The sequence below is a fragment of the Dermochelys coriacea genome, chromosome 1, assembly GCF_009764565.3.
Source record: "Dermochelys coriacea isolate rDerCor1 chromosome 1, rDerCor1.pri.v4, whole genome shotgun sequence".
Taxonomy (NCBI): domain Eukaryota; kingdom Metazoa; phylum Chordata; order Testudines; family Dermochelyidae; genus Dermochelys; species Dermochelys coriacea.
This window is the reverse complement of record NC_050068.2, coordinates 274,254,417-274,273,435: the sequence shown is the minus strand read 5'-3', so window position 1 is coordinate 274,273,435 and position 19,019 is coordinate 274,254,417. Positions and strand designations below refer to the sequence as shown.

Sequence of the window (19,019 nt, the reverse complement as noted above, 5' to 3'; positions counted from 1 at the left end):
TTGCTATTTGGGTTCTATACTCACCAGTTCCTCCAACTCTCACACAATTGCTACTGCTGACTATTCTGCAAAGTGTTGAAGAAGAGTAAACCCTTTCTAGTGCAGACAAGGCCTCAATAAATGGAAAAGCACTGCCACATCAAGACATAATTTGGGACAACTGGAAAGTTGTGGGAATTCTAGTTCCTAAATTTCAGGCCTAGAGTCATTTTGTTAGCACACCTACAGGCAAGTTTTTTTATTATTAATTATTATTATTATTAGGAAGGAAGGGCAGGAGTGAGTTAGGAATTAAAAACAGAGATTCACTGGTTATATACGTTTGAGAGTTCCATAATTCAGTGAAGTTCAAATGATATGCCCCTAATTTTTAAAATCAGGATACTTGTTCGCTTAGGGATAAAATGTAACTAGTCTCTGCCTAACGAGGTAAGTTTGAAATTTCTCACCTTCCAGCAGATGGCTCCCAAAGTAAAGCCGATAAGAAGAGAAAACAATGACGGCAGGGCTATGCTTATCCCTTTCAAGCTGGGGCTGCTAGTGAAGTCGAGTGCCTCTTCTGTAATTAAAAGCAGGGCAAGTGAAGACAGATTTTATGGAAAAAAATTTTCTTCAGAGCAGCATTGTTAACAATAGCTAATTTATGCACATAAAATGACAGCAGGAGTTATGTGTAGGCCGAAGCCAGAATCTGGACCCTTGGTTAGTTAGTTATGGCAGGATATGAAAAATCTTGTGGGGGTAGCCTAGGATTCCACCTTCTAAACTGAAAGTTGTGCTACAGGACACTTGATTTAAACAGCTTTAACCTAGCTTTACTTAGTATCAGGAACTGCTGCTCAAATGGTGCATTATCAGGATACACTGAAAACCTTAGATTGAGTACTGGAAAAGAAATGCTGTGGTTAGATAACAATAATATGCAGTTTATAAAATATAGGTCCTGTGTTTAATCATGATTCTGATCAAGACTGAACTCTACTAGAACCCTGCAGGTGTGTAAATACTAAAGGGAAATTTTAATCAAGCAGAACAGATACCTGATTATTACATTACTGAAAGAGTAGATATTCTCTGGAGAAAGACAGACAGGTAGATGCAGCAGACACAGTTATGTGGAACGGAGGGGGAACACTGAACACAGAACCAACTGGTTTATCTGCTGTCTGTGGCGGTTTTCCCTCCATAGCATTTGCAGTTTCTGCTAGCTTAGTCTTCCAGTAAGTCTCTGCTCCCTATGCACATCTTTTATCAAGCCCTCCCACAATTCACAGAGTTTATGTAAGAATCTGGATTTGGGAGGGGTTTGCTGATGTGCATTTCAGAGATGTAGGGCCATGACTCAACCAATAACTTAACCCCATATCTAGTATTAGACCTAAGGCATTTTGGAACCAGAACTAGACCTCTTGAATACACATGAAAATAATTCATATTGCTGATTACACACAGATTTTATTTTTAGAAGTAATTCCAACATGGTTCTTGTTGTTTACTCAGGAAGAATGCAGAATTGCTTCTGCCCAGGGAAACAAATCCGTATTTTGTTCGTTAGCCATATTTCCTTCTTGGACACTTTACAGTTATACAACTAGAGTATGTAACTATCCAAAGCTATGGGCGTTCCCATTTGTAAAAACCTTACTCTTGTGACAAAGTTCCTCCATTGCCTTGGTGGGTCCTGTGCTTATTGGCGGATTTGCTTGCCTCAGAGATTCACAGCAGCCCTCAGTTTGGTCACTTTTGCTAATGGCCAAACCTGCCATTCACTCAGCTAACCTCATCACTGGCCAGCATGGGGAAAGGGAGGAGAACAATCCCCGCAGTCTCTGCTGACCCACCTAGTGGGTCGGGGGATAGGCCAGGGACCTTCTCCTTTGGTGGGACCCATGGTTCAGGTCACCTCCTCTTGTCTCAAATAGGGAGTTGAGGGAGGGATGGGGGGAACCCGGGCCAGCCCTCTAATCCAGGTTCCAGCCCAGGGCCCTGTGGATTGCAACTGTCTACAGTGTCTCTTGTAACAGCTACATGACAGCTCAACTCCCTGGGATACTTCCCCATGGTCTCCTCCCAACACCTTCTTTATCCTCATCACAGGATCTTCTTCCTGAAGCCTGATCATGCTTGTACTCCTCAGTCCTCCTCCAGCAGCATGCCTTCTCACTCCTTGCACCCCCACCCCTGACTGATGGGAGATCCTTTTTAACCAGGTGTCCTGATTAGTCTGCCTGCCATAATTGATTCTAGTATGTTCTTAATTGGCTCCAGGTGTCTTAATTAGCTTGCCTGTCTTAATTGGTTCTACCAGGTTCTTGATTGCTCTAGGGCAGCCCCTGCTCTGGTCACTCAGGGAACAGAACACTATTCATCCAGTGGCCAGTATATTTGCCTTCTACCAAACTCCTGTACCCCACTGGTCTGGGTCTGTTACATTCTGTATACTCCAAGAAAAATGAATAATCTTCCAAAGGAAGATATGTATGTTGCTGCAGATCTCAGAGAGCAGAGAAGTTAGCATATATAGCCTACCACAAATTCTCCACCTACTCTACAATGCAAGTCTCAGCATGCAATGGCAAGTGTGTAGACTTTTACGTAAAACACTTTTAGCAAAAGTTATTCAAAGTATTCAGCTAGATGCACAGATATCTATTTAATTGCTACGTTTTCACATTTGTTAATGTACATATTTCAACGAGTCTTTGGACCATAAACTAGCTTGACTTAAAATTAGACACTACTGATTGGAAAGTGATTAGACATTTCTGATAAGAAGGCCTCAGCATTCAGTTTTGCCTTCATTTAGCATTTACACAAACTTCAAAGGAATACTCTATTAGGTTTGTACCTGGGGAGGCAGGGCATATGGGACACCGTCTTCAAAATACATGTCAAGTCATGAAAAATTTTAACTCTTTTGTAAATTTGTTTAAGATAATTGAGTTTATAGAAGGTGGTGGATTGAGAGACTGAAACTAGTCATGGCAGATTTTATCGTATCCTATTTATTTCTGGTAATGTCTGCAGAGGGGTAGGTACTTCCAAAAACAAAACGCAAAACCCGACTACATGATCCCTGCCCCTCCTGGAGAGAAGATATGGGGAATTGGTACAATATATGCAATTAGGTTCAGATGTTCATATTCAAAATAGATCATATTTACACTGTTCCCATAGGGCTCCTCAAGCTTCTCAATCGCTTTGTTTTCTGTGGGAATCACAGAACAAATAGGTTTTTAAGAGGGAATCTATAACAAAGAAATTAGTGGCCTTACAGATGTACTCAGGAAGAGTGTTCAGTTGATAGGGGATGCCATGGAGGAAAGCAGAAGCATTTATGTAAGAAGCTGACAAAGCTCACCAAGGGAGAAGAGGGCAGCACAGAATGAGAGAGGGGAATTGACATCATAGTGAATCTTGTCCAACTTCACTGTGAAAAAATGTTCTACATCATTTTACTTCCTTACAATAGAAATTTCAAACTCAAAATATGGTAAGTCACCCAAACAACACTTGAGTTTCAGCAGGTTTTGGGCAACACCCATCCTCCATTTAAAAATTCTTAACAGGCTCAGACTCCCACAGTCTTTAGATATTTTGTGGTGTGCAAATGTCTAATGATCTGCCTTTCTCCCTGTTTTTAGTGTTTCTAGGGGGCAGTCAGTTGATCATTCTGGCCAAGCCGGAGAGGAAGGGAGCTTTCCTTCACTCATTAAAGAGAATCTGGGAGAAGGCTCCTCCTCTGAGAAGCCAGGTTTACCTTTTATTAATGAGTACATCTGGGAGCTGCTGTATGGCAGAGTGCAATGGTCAGCACACTGAAAATAGTATATGTTGTAAATTTCGTGGACACTCAGGAAGAGTTACAAGCTATTTCTGGAACTTGATAGCTTGCAATCTCTGCAGGGGGCCTCTGTAGCATCATGAACAATAATTGGTTTTTCAAAATACTTGGCTAATTTCCATGAAATAAGCTGTTTGTTCCACTGAACTTAAAAAAAAAAAAAAAAAAAAAGTCAGAGATGCATCATTGATCACACAAGATCCAGGCACTGTAGTTATTGGTCTCAAGTAGCTTACAATCTCTGTTGACAAAGCTATCTGAACTGGTAAATACATCTTAAACTATATATGTAGGTTCAGCAAGAAATTACAATTCAAGCCAGACATTATGTTTTGTTGCCATATCTGTCTCAAAGGGATTCGCCCTAGATAATTACTTTGGAGATGAGTAGATATCACACTATTTTATCACTTCAACATTTCCCACCTGTTCGGTAAATCTTTTGTAATTAAAAAGAAGGGGTCAAAGAAATGGAATGCAATATGAATTTCATGAACTGGAAACAAAGCAGGTTAATGTCTTTTGAAGGTATTTGTTAAATAATATTTTCTTAATTAAAAAGATTCAAATTCTACCTGGAAAAACTTAGGGATTGTTATGGACACACACGGGGAATGCCTGGGTATTCTTTGAGCTGCACAGTACTGAAGAAATGAGCCAAACTCTTGCAAAGAAACAGCAAGCAAAATGGCAGAATGCAGCACTGAACTTTTCATGAAAGTACAAACAGCACTACTGAGCTAGAAGTGAAAAATAAGTAAAAGTGAGACTTTTTGAATTTTAAACATGGGAACAGGAGGCTACCCAACCTGGATAACGAGACTAACTTTGACTATTCATCTTGGTTTAATCTGTTGAAAGAACAGGCATCATTAGGACTCAAGGCACCAACCCTGCAACTTTTTCTGTGTTGAAGACCCTTATTGGACTTCACTGGGACTCTGCATAGCACAGCAGTCCACCTATGCAGAACGAATTGCAAGAATGTGACCAAAATCATTACTGAGAATTTAAAAATAGGATAGGGTACAGTAACTCCTCACTTAACATCTTCCTGCTTAATGTTGTTTCAAAGTTACATCACTGCTCAGTTAGTGAGCATGCTTGTTTAAAGTTGTGCAATGCTCCCTTATAACATCGTTTGGCTGCCTGCTCTGTCCACTGCATGTCAGATTTTGTGGAAGAGCAGCGACTTTACAAGGGAGCATTGCACAATTTCCTCTTCTCCACCTCCTCCCCCGCCCTCCCAGCGCTTCCCCCACCGCCAAACAGCTGTTTGGTAGTGCTTAGGACTTTCTGGGAGGAAGGGGGAGGAGCGAGGAAGCACTGTGTCTCCACTCCTCCCCCTCCCTCCCAGAAAATCCTAAGCACCACTAAACAGCTGTTTGGTGGCAGGGAAGCGCTGGGAGGGAGGAGGAAGAGTAGGGAAGTGCCGCATCTCCGCTCCTCCCCCTCCCTCTCAGAAAGTCCTAAGCACCGCCAAACAGTTTGTTTGTTTGGTGGCGCTTAGGACTTTCTGGGGGCGGAAGGGGAAGGAGCATGGATGCAGTGTGCTCCGGAGAGAAGGTGGACTGGAGGAGGGAAGAGGTGGACCTGGAGTGGAGCGGGTACAGGAAGAGGCAGGCCTGGAACATCCTCTGGCAAAGTTGGCGCCTGTTCTTCTCCGGATAAGCTGCCACTGCTCCTGCAAAGGTGCTTCCTAGCGTCCTTGCCTGCAGCAGGCTGTGCCTGTGTGGCATAAGCCACAGGCACTTCCCAACCACAGTACAGTACAGTACAGTACAGGACATAATGCCTTTTGTCTGCCCCCCAAAAATTTCCTTGGAACTTAACTCCCCGCATTTACATTAATCTTATGGGAAAATTGGATTTGTTTAACATCGTTTCACTTAAAGTTGCATTTTTCAGGAACATAACTACAACGTTAAGTGAGGAGTTACTGTATAAAAATGGAAAGGTGAAGAACCAGTCAAAAGAAGCCATCAGTTGTTTTCAGTAGAAAAATCATGTTAGTGAGGGGAAAAAATTGGTTTGGAACATGTGACAGCTCCGTATTCAATATCATATAATTGGTATTGCACTATTACCATCAAGACAAAATGAGAATGGAATCAGTTCTTCCAGTGGCTTCCAGTTTACTATTCAGTTGGTTTGGGTAGGATTTTGTCAGAAAAGGGGAAAGGAGGTGAGAATAAACAGACTGACAAGCTGTTTTTCCCTGTTTTCTTGTTATGGGAACAACTCAGGACATGCTGATCTATTTTTGCAATTTTATTTCATTTTATTAAAATGTCCAGAGCTCCTCAGGCATGACTGTTAAAATAAACATCCATTCAAACTGTAAAAAGTTTAATATCATTTCCTTATAATATATTCAGAATTCTATATTACAATTATCCTTATTCAACGGGGCTTTTATAACACATTTCAGATTTTCACTATATGCTGTTTGGAATTCAAAGCAGTTAAAGTTATCTTTTCCTGTGAACAGATTCATTAACAATGCAGTATTCATCATTTGTCAGACGTTCATCTGGGAGGATATAATTGTGAACAGAGGTTCTATAAACACGAATCCAAAAATAATTACTTTCAATGTTTAATTTAAAAAATTACCACAGATGGAGATAATCAAAATTTTGGTCATTTTTTTTTTTCAACTAAATAATTTTAATGGAAACTATTTGCTGTTTTTTGACAACCTCTCCTTATGGGTGTTTCACTGTACAAAGTTTGAATACAAGGAACCTTTAGATTAAGTTGTGGGTGTGAATATTTTGATCACAGTACTTTAAAAGGTATAAAACTTTAGTTTTAGTAACCTCCCCAAATGGGGTGCTAAATTCATTTTTCAGAGATGCCTCTCATATTGAGTTTTGTGGGGGAAATTAATTATGAGTCCAGTTTTCTGGGCCCAAATATCGAAAGGCTCAAGTAATATCATTCATGAATCTAAATATCTGATTATGCCCACAAAATGATTCTCAATTTTAATTTGTGGGCAATGAATGGTATGTCAGATTGATAGCTAAATGCCTATTTTACATTTCTTTCTACCCTTGATCTTCATTTCCTGTTTGAAACTTGGGTTTGGAGGTGCTGGTTTGAAAACAGTACTAAAACACAGATTTAATCTGAGTCTAAACGACATCCAGCTCCAGAGTCTCAGTCACAAATAGTGTATTTTCTGCCCCTTGTGGTAGTCACTAGTATTTAGGTATGCTGTGAGGAGTCCTGATCTTGCCTGCATTGCCTGGCATCCATCCCATGGTCACTGTGCTGGTCCAGGCTCCTGTTTTGGGTGTAGGCTGCTCCTCCAGCTGTGCCCTGGCCTGATCCCATTGCCCTATTCCCCCCAGCAGCCACAGCAAAAAACTGAACCTTTTCAGGCCCCAACTATGTATGTGCTCTCTTTAGCCCAAAGCCAATCAGCTGGGACGGGGTAGGGCTAACCTCCTGTCCCCACTTGGGCAGAACTCAGCTCCTGTACAAAGTGCAAGCTTTGTAAAGTGCAAAGTCTGTACAAAGTGCAAGCTGGTCTCCATATTGGAAGAGAAGATTGAAGGTCTGGAGCAACAGGTAACGACCCTGCGTTGTATACGAGAGACTGAGGATTTTCTGGACCAAACTCAGGATAGCCTTCTAGGGGCACAAAGCTCTAAAGATGTAGAGCAGGTTGCACAGAGGAGCCAAGAGGCCAGTGAAGAAGCTTGGCAACATGTGACCTCCAGAAGAGGTAAGCGGAATGTCCGGGTTCCAGTAACACAGACACAGGTAACTAACCGCTTTCATGTTCTCTCCACAGGTACCAATGCGGAGAGTGGACCAGATGATATGTCTGGGGGGAGAAAGCAGAAGGAGACTCCGCTGGTTGGGAGGCATGAGATGCGATGTCCTGAGGTTGGAGGTTCCACGACCACCACTCCCAAGAGGAGAAGGCGGGTGGTGGTGGTCGGGGACTCTCTCCTCCGGGGGACTGAGTCATCTATCTGCCGCCCTGACCGGGAAAACCGAGAAGTCTGCTGCTTGCCAGGGGCTAAGATTCGTGATGTGACGGAGAGACTGCCGAGACTCATCAAGCCCTCGGATCGCTACCCCTTCCTGCTTCTCCACGTGGGCACCAATGATACTGCCAAGAATGACCTTGAGCGGATCACTGCGGACTATGTGGCTCTGGGAAGAAGGATAAAGGAGTTGGAGGCGCAAGTGGTGTTCTCGTCCATCCTCCCCGTGGAAGGAAAAGGCCTGGGTAGGGACCGTCGAATCGTGGAGGTCAACGAATGGCTACGCAGGTGGTGTCGGAGAGAAGGCTTTGGATTCTTTGACCATGGGATGGTGTTCCATGAAGGAGGAGTGCTGGGCAGAGACGGGCTCCATCTTACGAAGAGAGGGAAGAACATCTTTGCCAGCAGGCTGGCTAACCTAGTGAGGAGGGCTTTAAACTAGGTTCACCGGGGGAAGGAGACCAAAGCCCTGAGGTAAGTGGGAAAGCGGGATACCGGGAGGAAGCACAGGCAGGAAGGTCTGTGAGGGGAGGGCTCCTGCCTCATACTGGGAATGAGGGGCGATCAACAGGTTATCTCAAGTGCTTATATACAAATGCACAAAGCCTTGGAAACAAGCAGGGAGAACTGGAGGTCCTGGTGATGTCAAGGAATTATGACGTGATTGGAATAACAGAGACTTGGTGGGATAACTCACATGACTGGAGTACAGTCATGGATGGTTATAAACTGTTCAGGAAGGACAGGCAGGGCAGAAAAGGTGGGGGAGTAGCACTGTATGTAAGGGAGCAGTATGACTGCTCAGAGCTCCGGTACGAAACTGTGGAAAAACCTGAGTGTCTCTGGATTAAGTTTAGAAGTGTGTGCAACAAGAGTGATGTCATGGTGGGAGTCTGCTATAGACCACCGGACCAGGGGGATGAGGTGGATGAGGCTTTCTTCCGGCAACTCACGGAAGCTACTAGATCGCATGCCCTGATTCTCATGGGTGACTTTAATTTTCCTGATATCTGCTGGGAGAGCAATACAGCGGTGCATAGACAATCCAGGAAGTTTTTGGAAAGCGTAGGGGACAATTTCCTGGTGCAAGTGCTAGGGGAGCCAACTAGGGGGAGCGCTTTTCTTGACCTGCTGCTCACAAACCGGGTAGAATTAGTGGGGGAAGCAAAAGTGGATGGGAATCTGGGAGGCAGTGACCATGAGTTGGTTGAGTTCAGGATCCTGACGCAGGGAAGAAAGGTAAGCAGCAGGATACGGACCCTGGACTTCAGGAAAGCAGACTTTGACTCCCTCAGGGAACAGATGGCCAGGATCCCCTGGGGGACTAACATGAAAGGGAAGGGAGTCCAGGAGAGCTGGCTGTATTTCAAGGAATCCCTGTTGAGGTTACAGGGACAAACCATCCCGATGAGTCGAAAGAATAGTAAATATGGCAGGCGACCAGCTTGGCTTAATGGTGAAATCCTAGCGGATCTTAAACATAAAAAAGAAGCTTACAAGAAGTGGAAGCTTGGACATATGACCAGGGAAGAGTATAAAAATATTGCTCGGGCATGTAGGAAAGATATCAGGAGGGCCAAATCGCACCTGGAGCTGCAGCTAGCAAGAGATGTCAAGAGTAACAAGAAGGGTTTCTTCAGGTATGTTGGCAACAAGAAGAAAGCCAAGGAAAGTGTGGGCCCCTTACTGAATGAGGGAGGCAAGCTAGTGACAGAGGATGTGGAAAAAGCTAATGTACTCAATGCTTTTTTTGCCTCTGTTTTCACTAACAAGGTCAGCTCCCAGACTGCTGTGCTGGGCAACACAAAATGGGGAAGAGATGGCCAGCCCTCTGTAGAGATAGAGGTGGTTAGGGACTATTTAGAAAAGCTGGACGTGCACAAGTCCATGGGGCCGGACGAATTGCATCCGAGAGTGCTGAAGGAATTGGCGGCTGTGATTGCAGAGCCCTTGGCCATTATCTTTGAAAACTCGTGGCGAACGGGGGAAGTCCCGGATGACTGGAAAAAGGCTAATGTAGTGCCCATCTTTAAAAAAGGGAAGGAGGAGGATCCTGGGAACTACAGGCCGGTCAGCCTCACCTCAGTCCCTGGAAAAATCATGGAGCAGGTCCTCAAAGAATCAATCCTGAAGCACTTAGAGGAGAGGAAAGTGATCAGGAACAGTCAGCATGGATTCACCAAGGGAAGGTCATGCCTGACTAATCTAATCGCCTTTTATGATGAGATTACTGGTTCTGTGGATGAAGGGAAAGCAGTGGATGTATTGTTGCTTGACTTTAGCAAAGCTTTTGACACGGTCTCCCACAGCATTCTTGTCAGCAAGTTAAGGAAGTATGGGCTGGATGAATGCACTATAAGGTGGGTAGAAAGCTGGCTAGATTGTCGGGCTCAACGGGTAGTGATCAATGGCTCCATGTCTAGTTGGCAGCCGGTGTCAAGTGGAGTGCCCCAGGGGTCGGTCCTGGGGCCCGTTTTGTTCAATATCTTCATAAATGATCTGGAGGATGGTGTGGATTGCACTCTCAGCAAATTTGCGGATGATACCAAACTGGGAGGAGTGGTAGATACGCTGGAGGGGAGGGATAGGATACAGAAGGACCTAGACAAATTGGAGGATTGGGCCAAAAGAAATCTAATGAGGTTCAATAAGGATAAATGCAGGGTCCTGCACTTAGGATGGAAGAATCCAATGCACCGCTACAGACTAGGGACCGAATGGCTCGGCAGCAGTTCTGCGGAAAAGGACCTAGGGGTGACAGTGGACGAGAAGCTGGATATGAGTCAGCAGTGTGCCCTTGTTGCCAAGAAGGCCAATGGCATTTTGGGTTGTATAAGTAGGGGCATAGCGAGCAGATCGAGGGACGTGATCGTTCCCCTCTATTCGACACTGGTGAGGCCTCATCTGGAGTACTGTGTCCAGTTTTGGGCCCCACACTACAGGAAGGATGTGGATAAATTGGAAAGAGTACAACGAAGGGCAACGAAAATGATTAGGGGTCTAGAGCACATGACTTATGAGGAGAGGCTGAGGGAGCTGGGATTGTTTAGTCTGCAGAAGAGAAGAATGAGGGGGGATTTGATAGCTGCTTTCAACTACCTGAAAGGGGGTTTCAAAGAGGATGGCTCTAGACTGTTCTCAATGGTAGCAGATGACAGAACGAGGAGTAATGGTCTCAAGTTGCAATGGGGGAGGTTTAGATTGGATATTAGGAAAAACTTTTTCACTAAGAGGGTGGTGAAACACTGGAATGCGTTACCTAGGGAGGGGGTAGAATCTCCTTCCTTAGAGGTTTTTAAGGTCAGGCTTGACAAAGCCCTAGCTGGGATGATTTAACTGGGACTTGGTCCTGCTTTGAGCAGGGGGTTGGACTAGATGACCTTCTGGGGTCCCTTCCAACCCTGATATTCTATGATTCTATGATTCTATGATTCCTGTCCTGGAGTGACATTCCTCTCTTCCAAAGAGAGGTGGTTTGGCTGCTGGAAGTCAGGGGTAGGATTTTGTCCCAATCCTACTTAACTGCAGATCTAGAGAATGAAGGCTCTACACAATGGGTTTGTCTACAGTTGGAGCTAGGGTTTTCGCAGGCTGAGGAGACATGCATACCTGGGGGAGGAATAGCTCAGTGGTTTGAGCATTTGCATGCTAAACCCAGGGTTGTGAGTTTAATCCTTAAGGGGGCCATTTAGGGATCTGGGGAAAAAACTGGGGATCGGTCCTGCTTTGAGCAGGGGGTTGGACTAGATGACCTCCTGAGGTCCCTTCCAACCCTGATATTCTATGATTCTGCGCTATCACAGAATGCGCTAGCAGCTAAAAATAGAGCATAGACATGAGTGGCAGGAGGAGCTAGCCATCTGATTGTGTGTCTAGTGTCTGGGATGGAACTGTGCTCAGGGCAGCGAGTTCCTTCCATCACTTGCGCTGCAACAGCTACAATTCTATTTTTAGTCAGTTAGCTCAATGAGAACTAGTGCAGACATGTCTCCTCGAGCTGGGAATTACACTTGAAGTGCAGACCTACCCTAAATCTCCCCCAACCACACCTCCTAAAGAGACAGCAATAGGGCAGGGAGAGCCTAATATCTGAAAGTGGCAATGGTGGGTGAAGGTGAAAATCTTCTGGAAACTAGGAGCTGGTGTGCAGAACCACAAGCCAAGCAGGGAGCAGAAATGTAGGCAGCCAAGAGTCAGTATACGTAAGGGCCCATAGGGAGTGGTGGGAAGTGCCTTTCTCTTAGTAACTTCTCCTGTCTCGTGGCCAGGAGTTGCTTTCTTGCTCATCAGCAAGGCAGGCTGCCACAGGCTTCTCTCTCCCTGTGCCTTCCTCAGCAGGAGCAGCACCATTCATCCCATCATACCACGTACTTAGTCACCCCAGATACATGGGAAATATATGGAAAGAGCTGGAAAGAGACATACAGTATGGCACAACTGTTAACGCAGAAAAAGAGCTGGGGAAACAATACCGTTACAACCTGGGATGCTGGCAAGAAAGTAGTAGTTCCTGGTATCAAGCCAGAAGTTACTAATTGAGAGTTACTTTTGTTCCCCAGCGTAAACTTTTCCCATTTCCAGTCTCACTGCAGTTCCTGCAAATACCTGATGACTTTTCCTTTCATTCCAAAGCAGCAGTCGGCAGATTCAGTGATGTTCCCAATGCCTTCCACAGATAATTTATTAGGGCAGAAGATGGGAAACATCTTTCTCTCCTACAGGCAGGATACTGAAATCAGGGCTATGAATGTCCACCCAGGTACTGCTCTAACTTCTGCTACAAATATTAGAGCAACACCTCAGTCTCCATCAGGCTCTGACAGACCCCTCACTCTCCAGAGGTAAGAAATCAAACAATTGATTTAAATAACATACTAAGAGTTTGTTGGTTTTGTGTTAATCCCCTCAGCTCAGGATTTACTAGGTCTAAAATTTATTTTGTTTAAGTTGCTGTAAAGACTAAAAAACACCCTCTAAGTCTGCAGCAATTTTAATTAAGTTAAAAAACTACAGAACATGTACATTTAAATATGTGTAACTTCACCCCTTAAAACTGCACTCATTAAACTGGGAGTTGTACAAAGATTGGGAAGAGGGGAAAATGAGTCCATCTGAACATGGCCTATTAGAATATGCTGTATCCAAATAATCATTAGTTCAGTATTATCAAAATTGACATAGTAAAGCAACAGTGTTAGTATCATGATGCCAATTCAAGAAAATTCAGTAGTAGTTTGGAACGGTTTCATTTTCTGTCCATTAAAATTAAATGTTGGGGGAAGGCATGTTGGTTGAGGTCACATGGTTTGAGAGTCCTAAAGGCACTAGAGAATCAGAGTGCAGAGATTTGCTTTCTGTCATTTTTGAAAGTCACCACATATTTGTAATTGTATGGCATCCCTGGAGTCTGACTGAATCAGGCCATTTCATTTTGGTGTAATTACAGCTAATACGATGTACCATCGGACATTAGAATGATCCAATTGCTTTGCATGATTAAGGCTACTTTCCTCTAAGTGCTCATAAAAAAAAGTGTTGAATGGAAATATACATATATCAGTTCATATACATATATCATATCAGTACTATATATATCATTTGTACTTACTGTTATTGTCACTGCTATCATTCCTAAGGGAGCTGGCAGCAACAGGAGGTAACAAAAATGGTTTTGTTACACTAACTCTTGGATCTAAATAGAAAATGAGTGTCAGTATTATGCAACTTAAAATACAGTTCCCCTTATGTAAGGCACTTGGCAAGAGGGCTACTCTGATTGGTTAACATATGATATTAGATTATGGTTATAGGGGCTGGATCCACAAAGATACTAAGGCACCTAAACTCCAGATTTAGGTGCTTAAAACCCATTTTAGGTGTCACTGTGATTCACTAAACCCTTGCCTGGCTGCTGCCTTACCCTGTAGCACCTAAACACACTTGGCACCTAAGTTTTTGAAGTAAGAGTTCCCTAAGTACCCAAGTTTCTGCTTCTGGGCTTGCACTCTGCTGCCTTGATTAAGCACCCGAATGGCTATCTCCCGCCTGATGCTCAGAGTGAACCAAAAAACAGGGGAAGATAGTTGGAGAAGTGCCTATATCTCCCCTGAGGAGCCTGATCTAGTAGGTGTGCTCAGAGGCCAACTACTGGATTGGTTCCCATTCAAAATCTGTCTGGATGAGGCGGCGGCGGTAGTGACCTTATAGTATTTAGTCCAGTGGTTAGAGCACTCACTTGGGATGTGGGAAACCGAGGTTCCATTTCACCTCCTCACATACATGGGGAGAGAAAGGTTTTGAACAGCAGTGTCCTATTCAAGGCTGGCTTTATGAAGGATGACTGCCCAGAGCACTATGGTCAAGTGGCAAGAAGTGGGGCAGCCCTGGGGTGCAATGCCATAGAAGGGAGCTTGAGGCAATGGGGACCCTACCCACTTCCATATCTTCCACCTCTCAGGAAAGTGCTGTAATCACTGAGAATCATGGAAGAGCCCTGTTCAAATCCTTTCCATCCTGAGGGTGGAATTGAACCTGCATATCTCTCACATCCCAGATGAATACTCTAATGACTAAAAGTTACAGTGTGGGCACCAACACCTCGGGCTACTTTGCATGGAGGCAGGTGCCTAATTCATTCTCACAAGAAACAACTTAGGCGCCAAAGCCACCAACTCCAGGCGGGGGGTTCCCAGTTATGGATCACTAGCAGAGATATATGCCTAAATCCATGAAAGGGGCAGGGTTTAGGACACACCCCGCTTGTCTGCATCTTCCATTGGCTAGTGTATGCAGCTCCTTCCTACTGACTTTTGAGGGTCCTAGTCTTAGGCACCTGTCTCTCCCCATTCATTGTATAGGGAGCCTCCATGATACTCTTTAGTGGGAATGGGCCAAATTCAGAGATTATTTTCAACTGGTGCTATTTACACTTCGTTCCAGACACTCAGCCTATAAACTATGCCACCTTAAATTCTGTTAGACCTGCTTACCAATGCTTAACCTATACCACCTTACACATCGCCTCTAAATTGGCCCAGTATCCACAAAGACATTTTCAAAAAGATCAAACTGTCACAGTTAAGAAAAAGTCAAGTGCAAGATAAAATGCAGCACTAAGAAAACTGTAAAAGAACAACCCAGGATTTTTTTGTTGATGTGAAAACAATCTGAGCACATACACTGAAATAATCGTAGGCTGTGTTAATAAACGATGCTATGTAATGATGTCAGTTTTGCTATCAGGCTTAATTCTATAGTACTAGCAGTGGGACTTCAGCCTTGGCATTATTAGTCGCTGTCACAGATAGTAAGAAACATGAAGCTAATTGATCAGATCCTCAGACACTCTGAACTGACATAACTTTATTGACTTCAAAGGAGTTACACCAATTTACACCAGTTGAAGATCTGGCTCAACAAAAATGGGAACAATTTTATGATCTTACTGTTCTCTGGTGTTTCTGTTGTTGACGGCAGAACACAGTCACTATGATAGGATGTTTCTGCAAAATCCTTGTAGACTTCAATGGTACTGTTAAAGTACCTAAAGAATTCTTCAGGAATGAACCTGCCTTCTTCATAAAGATGAAGATTTTCTTTTCTAAAATTCTAGGGAAAAATACAGAATTCCATTTTTTAAAAGGCCAGACAAATACTCATTTTGGTAAATCTGGCCTAAGAGATAGACAATGGGTACTTTACCAAGAAATACCAACAGGTGACACAGAAATGAAGTTAACATTTAAGATGCAGAGTTCTGCTTTACTTCAGGAGATCTCAACCTTAAAAATACCAAAAGCTCTGATCCCAGGATTTTGAATTAATTTATTTCACTTCGCAAAGTTAGCACTGTTAATCCACTCTTGAAAAATTGTCACAAAAATATACAGCCTCGGCTTGAAATCTCCTCACCCATCTTACCCTAATGATGGAAAAAAACCCAATCACCCATGAGATTTTAATTCTTAATTTTTTAAAAAAGTTGTTTGTTCCTTGGTGTGTGGAATTTTATAAGGCTGTGTTTGACCACTGTAATATAAAACAGGAACACAATACATTAAGTGTTACCAGCATAAGTGTTTTGGATATTGAAACAAGTAACTGTGGTCCAAGTTCCACTATTGGTGTCAGCATGCCTCTCTGGAGTGTATCTAAAAATAAAAGAGAGGGACTCCATAATTGTGAAAACTGATGGATAATATGTTGTGCCAAACTAACTGAAGACTCTGAGATCCATGTTAATGCTATTTTTTTTAACCTATCCTTATCTTTAATGATAGCTGTTACTTATCCCAGCAATTCAAGTTTGGCCAGGGGCTAGTTTTTGGTCCTAAAAAGTGTGGCAGGGACAAGAGCATCTTTAAATCATGCACCAAGGAAACTTCCTAGTGGGTAGTTCTTCAGTTTCTTTTCTTTTTCTTGTTACAAGGATAGATCTAGGTTCATTCTTCTTCCAGGAAACAAAATTACCCAGAGATTACTATCCTCATTTCCATTTATCTAAAAGACTTTCTTTTAAGACAAAGAGTTTAAGTAAAATCACATTTAATTAAAAAAAAAAAAGTATCTTGTACCAGCAGACCATGGGAAATAAATACATTTGGGTGTGTGCTAAAGGACAAAATTAGGATTGTAATGGAAAGATAACTAAAACCCTAACATACAATCATCATCACAGCAACTAAATAATGCACCTGACTGCAGGTCAGGAGATCAGGTTCTACTCTGAGGTTTGCCATAGACTTGCTGTATGATACTGGGCAAATCAATTCACCTCTCTGTGCATCTGTTTCGCTCTGTAAAATGGAAATAATTGCACTGGCCCACCATTGCAAGTGGTTTAAGATCTACTGATGGAAGGTAACTATACACAGAGGGTGAAATCCTTGACTTCAATAGGGCCTGGATCTCATACTTTAGTACTTTTAATTACGTAATTATTAACAAAACCATTTACTCATACATAGAGTACTCATAGCTGGGCAATGTTACTCAGAATGCAGTTAGATACATCAGGGCTTACACATAAAAGTTATTAATAAAGATAAGTCTTTTATTACTCTCATTCCTAATAAGGCTAGAATCAGACTCCTGGAGTGAGATTCCTGGAGCACTTCCAGCAACTACTGGAATCAGGGAGGTCCACTATCATGTATAATTGTCCTTGGTTAAAGGTCCATTAATTCAATATGAAGGTTTCTGAAATTGACTGATTAATATAATCTTACTAGTTTATCACAGTCTTTTTCAAATATTTTGAGATTGAAATTAGTAATTATGCTCAGGATTCCAGTGTAAGTTAGATGCAAAATGATTCATGCTTGTTTGATATAGACCAGTTTGATTTTCCTTGAGAATGAGAGTTAAATGTTTGGACTATGCACTGACAACATATTGAATATATCTGTCTATTTGGTCATCCTATACATTGTAATCCCTCTGAGGTTTTTTAAGTGATTATACCTAAAGCTAAGATTTTGTCACCAATATTTTTAGCAAAAAAGGCACAGACAGGTCATGGGCAATAAACAAAAATTCACAGAAGCCTGAGATCTGTATGTGATTTTACTAAAAATATCCATAACAAAATGGGTAGGGAGAAGGATAGGGTAGGATCCCTATTGAGTCGAAAGAATAGTAAATATGGCAGGCGACCAGCTTGGCTTAATGGTGAAATCCTAGCGGATCTTAAACATAAAAAAGAAGCTTACAAGAAGTGGAAGGTTGGACATATGACCAGGGAAGAGTATAAAAATATTGCTCGGGCATGTAGGAAAGATATCAGGAGGGCCAAATCGCACCTGGAGCTGCAGCTAGCAAGAGATGTCAAGAGTAACAAGAAGGGTTTCTTCAGGTATGTTGGCAACAAGAAGAAAGCCAAGGAAAGTGTGGGCCCCTTACTGAATGAGGGAGGCAAGCTAGTGACAGAGGATGTGGAAAAAGCTAATGTACTCAATGCTTTTTTTTGCCTCTGTTTTCACTAACAAGGTCAGCTCCCAGACTGCTGTGCTGGGCAACACAAAATGGGGAAGAGATGGCCAGCCCTCTGTAGAGATAGAGGTGGTTAGGGACTATTTAGAAAAGCTGGACGTGCACAAGTCCATGGGGCCGGACGAATTGCATCCGAGAGTGCTGAAGGAATTGGCGGCTGTGATTGCAGAGCCCTTGGCCATTATCTTTGAAAACTCGTGGCGAACGGGGGAAGTCCCGGATGACTGGAAAAAGGCTAATGTAGTGCCCATCTTTAAAAAAGGGAAGAAGGAGGATCCTGGGAACTACAGGCCGGTCAGCCTCACCTCAGTCCCTGGAAAAATCATGGAGCAGGTCCTCAAAGAATCAATCCTGAAGCACTTAGAGGAGAGGAAAGTGATCAGGAACAGTCAGCATGGATTCACCAAGGGAAGGTCATGCCTGACTAATCTAATCGCCTTTTATGATGAGATTACTGGTTCTGTGGATGAAGGGAAAGCAGTGGATGTATTGTTTCTTGACTTTAGCAAAGCTTTTGACACGGTCTCCCACTGCATTCTTGTCAGCAAGTTAAGGAAGTATGGGCTGGATGAATGCACTATAAGGTGGGTAGAAAGCTGGCTAGATTGTCGGGCTCAACGGGTAGTGATCAATGGCTCCATGTCTAGTTGGCAGCCGGTGTCAAGTGGAGTGCCCCAGGGGTCGGTCCTGGGGCCCGTTTTGTTCAATATCTTCATAAATGATCTGGAAGATGGTGTGGATTGCACTCTCAGCAAATTTGCGGATGATACTAAACTGGGAGGAGTGGTAGATACGCTGGAGGGGAGGGATAGGATACAGAAGGACCTAGACAAATTGGAGGATTGGGCCAAAAGAAATCTAATGAGGTTCAATAAGGATAAGTGCAGGGTCCTGCACTTAGGATGGAAGAATCCAATGCACCGCTACAGACTAGGGACCGAATGGCTCGGCAGCAGTTCCGCGGAAAAGGACCTAGGGGTGACAGTGGACGAGAAGCTGGATATGAGTCAGCAGTGTGCCCTTGTTGCCAAGAAGGCCAATGGCATTTTGGGATGTATAAGTAGGGGCATAGCGAGCAGATCGAGGGACGTGATCGTTCCCCTCTATTCGACACTGGTGAGGCCTCATCTGGAGTACTGTGTCCAGTTTTGGGCCCCACACTACAGGAAGGATGTGGATAA

At 43.4% G+C, this 19,019-nt stretch overlaps 1 protein-coding gene across 2 annotated transcripts in view; it reads right to left on the bottom strand.

Moving 5' to 3' along the window:
* Positions 1 to 19,019, bottom strand: part of KITLG (KIT ligand) — a 98,693-nt gene that overhangs the window by 13,448 nt on the left and 66,226 nt on the right. For both annotated transcript variants that reach the window (XM_043492506.1, XM_038417715.2), the window contains exons 5-7: positions 15,294 to 15,456; positions 13,457 to 13,540; positions 450 to 559 (exon numbers count right to left, since the gene is read on the bottom strand). In XM_043492506.1, the coding sequence (XP_043348441.1) occupies positions 450 to 559; positions 13,457 to 13,540; positions 15,294 to 15,456 (357 nt within the window). The remainder of the gene's footprint in view (positions 1 to 449; positions 560 to 13,456; positions 13,541 to 15,293; positions 15,457 to 19,019) is intronic.